General features: G+C 47.8%; 1 protein-coding gene across 5 annotated transcripts in view; it reads right to left on the bottom strand.

Moving 5' to 3' along the window:
- LOC114869133 (seizure protein 6-like) overlaps positions 1 to 12,410 on the bottom strand; it is a 65,800-nt gene that overhangs the window by 19,638 nt on the left and 33,752 nt on the right. For all 5 annotated transcript variants that reach the window (XR_008696665.1, XR_008696666.1, XR_008696667.1 and 2 more), the window contains exons 2-4: positions 9,986 to 10,693; positions 9,411 to 9,532; positions 33 to 225 (exon numbers count right to left, since the gene is read on the bottom strand). Coding sequence is in view for 2 of the 5 variants with exons in the window: in XM_029173036.3 (XP_029028869.1) it covers positions 33 to 225; positions 9,411 to 9,532; positions 9,986 to 10,693 (1,023 nt within the window). In the remaining 3 variants the exon portion in view is untranslated. The remainder of the gene's footprint in view (positions 1 to 32; positions 226 to 9,410; positions 9,533 to 9,985; positions 10,694 to 12,410) is intronic.

Raw genomic sequence — 12,410 nt, 5'->3', positions numbered from 1 at the left:
GCTCGGGCAGCACGGTCCTGGTACCCGCTCACCTTGGTAACGCAGCAGCAGGAACCCGGAGTTGTGCTGTTGGTCAGTGCGGAAGCGGATGGAGATCTGGTTGCTCCAGCTGCGGAGCACGAGGCCCCTCATCAGGACCGACTCGTTGGCGAGGATGAAGGGCTCTCTGCCACCGGTGTCCTCCACCGTCACCTGCTCTCCCTCCAGCACGCTCACATTCAGCACCTGGAATGAAAAGAGACCATCCCGCGTGATTACACACGGGCCTTTGCTGCAGCACCTCCATGCATCAAGCTGCCATTCATCACGGGAGTCTTTGAAACACATTACATGAATAATTAAAAAGGCCTACGCTACACGCCGATTTATTTTTATCTGCATTGAGAGCAATCGCGAGCTGAATTCACTGACTCCCCCCGTACACGAAGCGGATCTGACGCCACACAAACACGCCGACTAACTGTTGACTTATGATGTCTCAGTTCGCAGCAGATGGAATCTTAATTCGGCACCGTCGCGTGTTTCCATTTAAAGCCAGGTTTCGTTTAATAAAGTTGCTCCAGAAAAATGGGGCGCCTGCTGTGCTACCGTGCTCACACGTCTAGCAGCGCAGTTGCAAGGGGGGGAATATTTGCTTAACCCACACCTGGATCGCAGACACGCTTTGGAGTTATTGCAGCGTCTTCCTGGTCATCCTCACTGTTTGCACAGCTGATTCATCTTTGTTTGAGTTTGAAGCAAACCTCATACATTCAGTTAGTTTTATTGTTGTGTTCTGTTCAAAGCCAGAGAGGAAAGGCCCGGTGGGGCTGATTCACCAACAGCTGCTTTAAATCAAGCCATATGAGCCACGTCCCGTTCCGAATGCTGGAGTCTCAGGTGTCCCGCGAGGCAGAAAAAGTCCCCGACCCGGTGTGCGTTAGTGCAACGGCCGGGAAAACGGAGCCGGTGGCCGGGGATGAGCGCTTTGCACCAGTCAAACGCATGCAGTCACGTCGCCCGGCTGTCACTCTGCCGACGGGGCGCTGACAATGAGCGGCGGAGAGGCTAATGGACACTCCGAGATTGAGCTTGGAGGTGACTCCTTCCGGAACGATCCGCCGGGTCAGCCACTTCCATTGATTTGATTTTATCGCCAGCGGAATTAAGCACCTCTTTTCGGCCGCCCGGCGCGGGAAGCGGCGGCCGCGTGTTTTTGGGAGGGAACGCTGCAGATGAGGCGTTTCAGGAGGCGCGCGCGGCGTCGCAGCGAGTAATAAAAAGAGCGTCACGTGACTCGCGGATCCCTGTTTCTCAAGGGCAACAGCAATGACAAAGCCTCGGGCGCAGTTCTTTTTTCACTCCTGCCTTTTTTCTGTCTGAGACTTAATAAGGACTTGGATGTTTTGCAAATCAGGAGACTTCAGCTCTGCGCTCCTCTTATAACCTGATAACTCACCCCACAGTTCAATGCAATAATTATTCTCCAATTTATTATTCATACTCATATTCATGAAAGGAAGGACCTCCAAACCCGTGGCTTTAACTTCAGTGTCAGCCAGTGACATGATTGACTCTACCATGATGTTGGCATCACACTCTTGTTTAATTGAGCCTATTTGTTTGTAGTATTATTATATATTTATTTCTCTTCACGTCACATTTAATGTCAAAGACTCAGATGTGCCTTTTCGAGTGGAAGCGGACCCGAGCCTATAATTTCATTTGTCTTTCAACCTTCACTTCAAATAATTACGCCGTGATGTGTTTTTTTGTCGGCGCCTCCCAGCGAACAACACCAGGATGAATGAACGGGCCGCGCTTACAGAAACTGGGTGAAAAGCCAGCGCAGCGCGCCACATTAACTACTGCGCAGCACCACATTTGTCCTGCTTTGGTTCATCCAAACGCAATTAGGAGCGGAATTAGTGTTGATATATGTCGAATTCTGCACGAGTCTATGATCGTCTGAATCAAGCCCAGGTATGAAATCAGCGATCTGACACAATCCATCACCTGTACTCAGTCTAACTCCCGTCCAGCGTCTGTGGTATAACAAGTTATAATCACATTCATCAAGGTTAGGCTAATTGTACGTCAGAGACCACTGGGTTTTACAGCACGTATACCAGGGAGGCTTATGAAGGACAGGTGAGCAGATAGTGTACACTGAGCGTTTGGACTGATAGCTTGGTCCCAGAGGGGCCTATCATCTGTCATCCACCCTGGGACCTGTCAGTGCAGCCAGCAACAGCTGTCCTACCTCAATTATGAATCATTGGCCATGTCAGGGGACATCAGACTACCTTATCTCCACCACGGCTGCAGCCAAATGCCCACAGGGACTTTCTCCTTACTATCTCACTCTCTCTCTGTCACACGTGTGTGTGTGTGTGTGTACTGTATGTACACACATGTATTTTATTCTAGACTGTAATGAGGGCAGGGTTTTCTGTAACTCCGAGCTGGAACCTCTGCCTCAGCAAACACATTTGTGGGACTGGAGAATCGGCTGACCAAGCAGGCGCCGGCGCCGACCACAGCATAATCAGAGCGTGCCGTCTGAACGCCGCGCCGCTCTAGTTTGAAGACGCATTGAGAAAAGAGAATCTGTTTGGCTCCGTCTCATGAAGGGAAAACAGTAAGCAATGCAAGAAAAGGCTATTCTCCGCTGCACTGTATGTAGGTGCGCTTTGATTTCGAGTACTTCTCTCTGCTCAAGCACCGTTCCAGTATTATCCCAGTAAAATCCCTGAGTCCAATCAGAATGAGAAGCGGAGGGGGTCATCGCTCTCCACCAGCCACTGTCTTTCAATCAAAGCACTTTAAAGAACAGGCCATCCTGCAAGACTGCAGAACAATAATAGGTCTAAAGCCGCCCTCAGAACAGAAAGGGTTTCGAACGAAAGCAATATTTGCAGGGACGAATACCGCAATCTTTTTGTTTTCTGACTTCTGTGGAACGGGAGCTTCTGGATAACGAAAGGGAACATGATGAAGGAGCGCTCTGATCACGTCTGCCACAGTTTTGCCATCACTTCTGAGTTGTTATTTAGAAATGAACTAAATAATCTGCGTTATGTAATTGCATAAGTTACTAATACACTTCTCCCCGTGGCTCGAAATGAACAATCTGTCAAACAAACGAGAGCTTTAACACGTGCCATGTAATCTTTATTAACTCATTTATTACCGCGTCCATAAGTACACAGAGCCGAGTTAACTCTCCACAGAGGTTGGCGCTCGCTGATAATTTACCGTGCAAAACATCTGGTGGTGCTCTGCGATGAACATTTGCACACGACTCACAGGAGCCATCGCAGATGCAGAATGAGCGGTATGTAATCAAAACGATCCCACTATACATGGAAATTAAATGACCCTGCTGCTGGGGGCAATAAATCAGCAGCCATTGGCCTCACCAGCTGCAGTGTCATCATTACTATGATAAAACCCGCTGGCTCATACAGCAGAGCAAACCGGTAGTTTACCTGCCCCGGCCCGTATCTGAGGCTTACACACCAATAATCTCACTACACCACGTCCACTTGCTGTTTTTGTGTATCTCTTAATAGATTCCTACTAAAAAAAGGAGCCCTTCCAGTTCTCATTATATAAAAATGTTATCTTAATTAAACATTCACCTCTATATAAAGCAGCCAAGGCCATTTCCTGTTCTCGCCGCTGTCTAAAACAATGGATCCTCACCAATCAGCAATGCTGAATGTTAATGAGGATGTGCAGGAGCCAGTGGCTGCACACAAAGCTAACGTGCTTATTGTCAACTATGTCACATTTAAGACGGCTCATTTTGTGCTCCTGAGATCACCAAATGCCATCGCCACACGGTCCCGCGTTTCTCGAACCGGGCCCCTCCATTCGGAAGCACGCTGTACAGCAGACATTAAAAATCATCTGCATTTAAAACCCTTTCGCAGAATGAGATTCTGGCGCTCTGATAAATCGGCCCGACTTCCCTGCGTTGCCTCTCGGGCCTCCGCATCCCGGTTTATTTGCTGCAGTGTGCATTTTTTGCATAGATTTAAATTCATGCATTGCTGATTGCCCCTCGTATTTCCCTCGCATGCATCTTTATTCCCCCATCCTCGCGATGACACTGAAAGAGTTGGAGAGAACATAGCCCTCCGCCAGACAGAGTCTTCTCCCTTTATGACAGCTCGCTGGGTGGAGGAGCAATTAGTGTCACCTGAAAGCATTCCTCTCAGGATGGCTGGGCCCCATGAAAACTCATCTCAGCAACGCCCTGACACCCTAAAAAGCTCATCAAGATCAAACTGGCCTTCTTTATGTCCTGCCTCACTCCCCCAAGGCACAACATAACGAAGGCTTCCTTCTGCCTCATCTCCGCTTGATTAAAGGCAGGGAGCCCGCCTCGGCCCCCATTACTCAGCCCGGCTCCGCTCCTCCGCAACGTATGCGCTGCCGCGCCGCGTGATTTGTGCCGCCGGGGGACCCGGCCAGAACACGTGCGCCGCCGCTCCGGAGCGGCACTTAAAGCGTGTCAGAGGTGAGGAGGAGGGATTCCAGGCGTCGCTGTAGTTTAAAGGACACTTGGTTTGGCACAGTGCTGAGGCCTGCTTTTGGTAGGAAATGTCATAAAATGTTCTGCTGGTCCTTTCATCTGACGAAAGTGGTCACTGAGCACCAACAAAAGGAATTTAATTCCCTCCCTCATCAGTCACACTCAGGCCTCGGGTCAATGCCATGTACATTTCGCTCCTTTTGTAAGAAATACTGGAATTAAAATGAGAGTGCAAGGATCAATACAACAATTCACCCAGCACTGAGAGGAGGCAGTGTGTCAAGTATTGGTGCTGCTTATTAACATGACTATTGATTGGAGTCAGAGGAGCGTGGTCGCAGAGGCAGCATCAAACACCAATCGTTAACCCTCGCGTCGGGGTTAGCTTTAAACACTTGGCATGCTCTGTAACATCTCAATTCTCAGAAGAGGATCATCCACCTCCACAGTGCTTTATCCTCCTTTTAAAGTAGGTGTAACTCATTAGTACGTGAAGCCTTGAGCTCGTTAGACGTCGGCTTCTCGAGTTTTTTGCCTGTTTATTGGGAAATGTCTGCAACAATATTCGCTCGTTTAAGGAGGAAAATCTTGGAAGCTATAATTTTACCCTCTGAGGCCTTTGTTTGAAATTTATAAGCTTTAATTAAGTAAACAAAAGTCTGTGTGTGTTTCCTTTTACTCTTCCCGTGTCCTCCTAACAGTGCTTTTACATAAACAGTAGAACTGTAACCACAACTTTATTACAATGCTGTGTTTTAGCTGTCGGTTAAACTCGCATTTTAAGCGACATCATCAGGATGAATGGTGTTAATGGGGAATCGCTCTCACGTACAAGTCACGCTGTTTCTGCTTTGAGAAGCTGGACAAGTAGGAAATAAAGATAAGATGCGCAGCGCCGATGCAATCAGACGCTGCTGTAAACCTGTCGGGGAATAGAAGCATTCCCCCACCTGTCTTACTGGCAGCAGGAGATATTGGCCCCGTCTGGGCTTCTAACCCCTGAAATGTATCAACTAGTCTCAGTCCTCCGCACACAACACACTCTCTTTTAGCCACAGCGCAGGATGTGGACCTCCGTGAAACAGAGACGCTACAACCTGTGCAGCTCCCTGAGACCCAGGCAGGTAGATCCGCGAGCGGGGAGAGACGGAGAAATCAGAGCAGGACAGATGGCCTGGAAGGAGCTGATAGCTTGGTAACCCACCGGATTTATTTGATCAAATAAAAAAAAAGGAACCAAAACAGATTTGAAGCGTTTTAATGCTGCAGCCCAGTTCTGGAAAACCTCCATCTGTCCTCGACTAAAACCTTATTGCAAAAGTGAGTGTGGAGAAGCGAAGGAGACGGATTTAGAGGACGGAAATAAGATGTTCTTGAGATATCTGCGGCTCACTGGTTAAAAGAGTTCATTTCCACGTATAATTATAGTGGGGTTGGGGGGTTGAGCCACATGAAACTACAGGAACTGGTTCTACACGCTGTCAAGTCTAATTAAGAGGTAAACACCGACGCAGCTCTTTGCTGTTTTTGACACAGCCATAAAATAAACTCTGCATGAGGTCCTGCACTGGAGCTGAACACATATATAGTGACTTTATTATTAATGAGTGATCAAACAAACCCACTTTGCTCAATGCTAAGGCAGTCTGCCATATATATAATATAGATGTATATATCAAATGCAGCTGTCAGAGTCCTAGCCCTAATATCCTATAATAGCTGAACAATCAATATTTCTACTGTAATTATCAGTATAATCATTTAGATCCAACATCAAGCACATGTTCCACATTCACAAATAATGATCTCCGTATTCACCATTTGTAAATGTATCTTCGGTGTTTGTTATATTATCAGCCGATTTCAGCGGCGAAGGCTTGCGTTACATCACCCAACTAATATATTTGTGCAATTATTTAGCAAATAAATCATAATGTGTCCAGAATCACCAGATGGGGCAATGCATTATGTGCTGTTAGCTGTGGCAGTGGGGTTGAACAGTCAGGCTGAGGGCAGTAAATTCCCCTGATACATTTTTCATCCTCCCTCTCCTGCAAGCTGCTGGGCTGCTGAAAGGAGTATTGACTAGATTCTGAAAAGGTCTGATCTTGCTTATTTATTCCCCACCAATCTCTGTGATATTTCTGAACGCTGGCAGAAATCAGAGGGGTGTCTAAGTGCTGTAAATGACAGACAGTCGCTGCTTATTACGGCACGAAGGCACAAGCGAAATGATCCGCGTTGAAATATACATATTCATTCATTCATTCATTCAAGTCCTGAACAATCACATCTATTTAACAAAATCACACGCACTTCCTCGCGTTCCTGCTCATCTCACATATTGATAGAGTAGGTTTAAGAAAAGTGAAACGATGCGAACCCCCAGGCTCAGTAAATGCTAATTGGTGTCCAGTCATTGAACCAAGATTAAGGGTGCGAGTTAGAGCTACTTTGATTTATAAGAACAACACTCAAACATTTATGAGTTTCTGGTTTTGAACTGATGTGAACCGCGCCTCACAAAGAACTTCTTGGGATAGTTTAACGATCCAGAATGGGCCATTTGCATAAAGCTTGAAAGGGTTACAAAGCAACCTCAGAGTGAAGAGTTGCTCCACAAAGTGCCCGTGAATGGAGATGAGTCAGTTCTGCAACTTATCCTCCTGGACGCTGGCTCCTATAATGGCTGAGAGGAATCGCGTTCCTATTAGAACGGTGAAATGTTCTTTGCCTTGTGGGAGCTAAAGTCGAATTGTTTGGCGGGAACATGCAGCACCGAGCGAATGGAAGGAGGTGGCTTTGTGATTTAGAGCTGCACCGCTGGCTCCCGGCCTGGACGACTTGCCATCATCAACAGATAAATGAATTTCCAACCTTATTAAGGTGCCTTACAGGCTAATATCGGGAAGGCTGTCTGCCAGCCGCAGCTACGGAGAGCTCGGATAATGCATCTGCACCATTGTCTTCATCATCAAAGTCAATCTAATATTCCACTTATTAAATTATTCACTGACTTTTCACCAGTAAAAGACAAAATATTAACTGTATTAGAGTTTCATATTTATACTATATACAAAGATCATCCTGCAGTAACCCAGGTCATTCCAAAGGCTTCATAAATAATGCATCTTTCCTTCCTGAAGCATAAGTACACTACAGTAACATTATTATGCAGTCGCTGCATCTGTCCTTCAGTTTCCCTGTCACCTAATTTCCCTCCTTCGCCCTTGCAAACTGCCGCTTCGTCTGCTGTAATGATGACTGGCTTCCATAACGGAGGCCGGCTGCCAAAGCAGGGAACGCGCATTTCAACGTAATGCCTCTCCTATGGCTCCCCTGCTCCGCAACGCGCAGCGCGAGCATGTGACCGGAGGAAGGCCTGTTCACTGCGTGATGGGCTCATCAGGAAACGGCGACAGACAGGACGTTGTTTTTAAAAAGCTACGCTTCGAATCAAGCATAAGAGGAATTTCAGCCGAGAATTTAATTTTGAAGATGTTGTGAAATTGAAAAAAAAAATACGGTGAACGAAATCTCCCCCTAAAGTGAAAACATTCAAACTGTGCCACTTGCGAACCGCGAAACATTTCTTCTCGGCGTTGCTTCAAAAGTCTACTTTGTGCTCTCCTTCACTCCCTTAAAACCTTGAGACCCGGGAAGCCTCCGGGCCGAGGAGCTCCACACCCTGCTGATGAGAAACTATGACACATGCTTGACTTCAATTTCTGTCCTCCCACCCGGCGTCAGTTCGCTCCTTTGCCGGCAACAGAGACCATGACTCCTCATTCTTTCCAGCCATGCCAAGCAGTTGTCTGTATCGTTTGCTATCAGATCACTATCGGATTAGCTGGAGGAGGGAGGGAGACAGTGGCCCCATCTGTTCACACTGTGGTGCTGGAACCCTTCCTTCATCAGGCCTGGTTGATGTTTGACTATAAACTGTCTATGTGCTCTATTTAAAGTTTTCTACCAAGAAGCAGAGAAAGTTGGGAGAGGATACGTCTTCCGGTGAAATGCATGTGTGTGTGTGTGTGTGTTTGCGTGTGTGTGTGTGTGTGTGTGTGTGTGTGTGTGTGTGTGTGTGTGTGTGTTTGCGTGTGTGTGTGTGTGTGTGTGTGTGTGTGTGTGTGTGTGTGTGTGTGTGTGTGCAGGTGAGTGTGTCTGAACTTATAAGAGGTTCAAGATTTACTTAAGTTACCCAGAGGAAGCTTTCAGAGAAAAACACACTCTCAAACATATACTCTGTCAAGACTTATCTTAGCCCTCCAGAGGCAGCAAGACAAAGCTCACACATTCGAAAGTCTCCAGTGGTAAATGAGGTGTTTGAGGAATTGAAAATGCCAGGGAACACACACACATACACACACACACACACACACTCACACACACTGACAGTTAATTTTTATAACCTTTTGTGAAAGACTTAGCAAGCAAACATCCAACCTGAGACGGACCCCGTCTCCGATGCCCCCGTCCACCTACTCGCCCGAGCAATTTGCTGCCTGTCTGTCTCCATCAACCCACACATGAACACTGTAACAGCCAGGACTGAGGCAAAATATGTTTGTGCTCTACACGCCTTAAATACAGCAAATTCATGTTTGCGTTCCTTTAAGCCCTGGATAATATTAGCGTTATTAGATTAGCAGTGGTGAGTATGCAGGCGTTAAACTGCCCATTGGTCACGATCCGCACCCACTTTGCAACTTTTATCAACAGCCTTAGTGTTGGTCTCACTGCTCTCATCCATGTTATGTCAAAGACTCTAGATAAAATAAAGAATAAATCTAAAAGATTTAAACCTAGAAGCCAATAAAATGTCAGCGTTCCTTTGTCTAACCACTTCATTAGCAGGTTTAATGAGTGTTAACCCTGTAACGCTGACCTGGACCTCGATGCCGTATCCCAGATACACAGTAACCAAGTAGTTACACTCCACGCCAGACTCGGGATGCTGCAGGATTTCGACGGTCCCCTCGGGGTCGGTGAAATTCAGTCCGCACGGCTCTGTGGGAGACAGTAAAAAGAAAAGTGATTCCCTTTTTCCCGGACCACTGATCTTTCTGACAGCCCACCTGTGTCTCTGTGGCCCTGTAACCCTCTAACCATCGCTGCAGATTTCCTCACCGACACTGCTCATCTGGGCCTTCAGGCCGCTGTGGCCGGTGGGAAGGACAGATAGGGCACATCAGGGAAAATCAGATTGTTTTTGACACATGAGCAGTTCCGTTATCCCCGGTGGAGGGATGAATAGCTGTGTGCAGCATCCCAAATGAACAGCGGCGATGTTTAGAGCCTGATGCATAGTTTTGTTGTCCTCTAGAGTGGAAATGTTAAATGTTAGAGGGAAGCTGCTCTACAATTTGAATTTGCAGTGTGAGGGAGGAAAAGTTGCTGCTAACAAACATCTCACGGTTCCGGTTATTAGTCATTCTGCTCGCGGTGGAAGCATGAACCTACCTGATGTTTGTGTGACGGTGATGGTGGTGGTTGTGATAACGGTTGTGGACGCTGTGGTGGTGACTTCAGTTAGATTGGTTTTGTTCTTCACCGGGGCATCGCTGCCCCCGCCCTTCTCCGTCCTCTCTGATGCTAGCGTGGTCGCCGTGGCAACCCGGCTCTGAGCTCGACTCCTCTGTGATGCTGAGGCAGCCGCTGGGCTGCTTTCGCCCCCTGAACCTCTGCTTTTCGGCACCATCTGCGTGGTGAGGGAGTCTGTCGTCGGCTCCGCCTTGTCTGGACCCCTGGTCCTGTCTTTAGAGGACTTCTTCTGAGCGTAAGACAAGGGCGGCCTCGGTGTCGTGGGCAAGAATGTGGTCAGCGGGGAGGTGGCCGCCGCCGTGGCTGTGGTGGCGATGTCCGAGAACGCCGGCGCGTCCTCGTGCGGGACTAAGCGAGTGACGGACTCCGTGGCGTCGGACAGCGCCGCCGAGCCCGGCGCGGTGGGGAACACAGCCACAGAGCCGTCCCGCCTGAAAAAGTGCTGGTCCCCCTGGAAGTTCTTTGTGAGTATGTGCTCGTGGAGCAGCAGACCCTTGAGCACCGGCTGGTGGTTGGGCATGTTCACCGGCGACGCCGTGGTGACCACTTCCATCTCGGCGTCCTGCGTTGATGAGTGCGTGAACGGCATCCTCTCATTGATGCTGCTGCTGCTGCTTTCCTTTGGACCTGGGAACAGAGAAATGAAGATAATAGGGTTGGGTTTAACTAAATATTACAGTCCAGTGATCGACAAAGGCAACCTACAGTACAGAGCGGCACCTTTTTGACACTTTCATTATAGCATCATCAACTCTGTCTATACCAAAAATATGCCTAATGAGGTGAGAGGCTGCCTCATTGTGCACTTATTCAAACACATTCTGCTGCTATCAGTCTATTATACACATATATGTGGGGGGGTGCACAGTGGCACAATCCTTCATAGTCTCCATGTTAGAAGCTTAATTATAGAAAAACAGTCTATGTGGGTCACTGCGACTAATGTACAGCACATGATGCATGTAGGATCATAACTGTCATTACACACATACCGTCTCATTTGCATGTTATTTTTAAACGGTGTCTGCAGCAGTAAATGTATCACGTACCCCCCCCACCGCACGCTTCTCCTGCCATGAAGGACATTCTTTTAGGAGTCGCGTGGATTAATATTGACGGCCGTGGGTGCCCGCTCGCATGCAGCCGGTTTGTTATCAAAATCACAGGCTGCAGGCGACCGAGTCTCAGTTAGGTCCTCGTGGGAGAAGAAAGGGTTAAAGTGAGAGGCGTTTGTGAGAAGATCAACAAGAAAAGTTCTCAATCATGAAGCACAAGTAAACACACACATTTAGGTGGTGACCTTGGACACATGAATACATTGAATCTTTTATTAAAGAGGGGTCAAAGCTGGGCATTAGCCATGAATCTGCCCATTTTCAACGAGGCAAAAGGCACGAAAGCCAAATATGAAAAAACAATGCAGCCAAAAAAAATCCCTGTCAATTGGCTTCTCTGTCGCTTCAAGCATGAGAGTATTCTTTAACAGCCCAACAAGGACAGACAGGCCGACCAGCTCATGCAGTGTAAGTGTTTTCGCAGCCAAATGATTGCGCTGCGAGTCCTAGAGTGCCATATTTACCCCATCGCCTGCTACGGTTTCCTCACATTAGCTGTTTCGTGGGGGGGGGGGGTGGATCTGATGGTTTAATGGTTCCCACCGCTGCACATTCTTAAAACGCTTCAGACAGAGTAAACAGCGGCAAAGACGGCCTCGTTTGCATGTCCTCGGTGGGTTCCGCCGGACAACCATTCCCCAGCCGGCTGCTAGTTAGCCTATCTGCGCTCTGATGGGAAGAAAGAGTCTTTCTGCCACATGAAAAACGGGTTTTGATGTTTTGAAATTCTAATGCTGACTCGCTGTTTAAAGGTGTGTGTTGGCAGGATTTCTTTCTATCTCGCTGAAATAGAGGTGGGAATATAATCTATTTCTCTGGGTACTGGCGGAGAAAAAAAAAAGAGACATCCATGGCAATCACCGTCCTTTTAGGGTGCCGAGATGAGCCGACTAATAATACCACAGCCCACAGTGAATTCTTTCTTTCACGACAGCATCACTGCGGTTTCTCCCTTTGCATCCCATTTCCAGCGCTGTTTCACCTTTATCTGTAGCTTTAGCGCTTCCTTGTTTCCCCTCAGCCGCGCGCTCGCCGCTTAATCTGCTGACCACGACGCGGCAACATTAACATCAAAACAAGCCGGCGTTCTTGAATCGCAGCGTGGATAATAGGTGAGATATAATCCTCTTACGTGTCTATGCGCATGTGTCTGCATTAAACAATGCAGTCGGCGTTGACACCTTAATTAGCTTGCATTCTGCATGACAGTTTGCCTTAATGAGGCAGAA

Source organism: Betta splendens, chromosome 14, assembly GCF_900634795.4.
Source record: "Betta splendens chromosome 14, fBetSpl5.4, whole genome shotgun sequence".
Classification (NCBI taxonomy): Eukaryota; Metazoa; Chordata; class Actinopteri; order Anabantiformes; family Osphronemidae; genus Betta; species Betta splendens.
The sequence above is the reverse complement of the archived record's forward strand: the minus strand, read 5'-3'. Positions and strand labels throughout refer to the sequence as shown.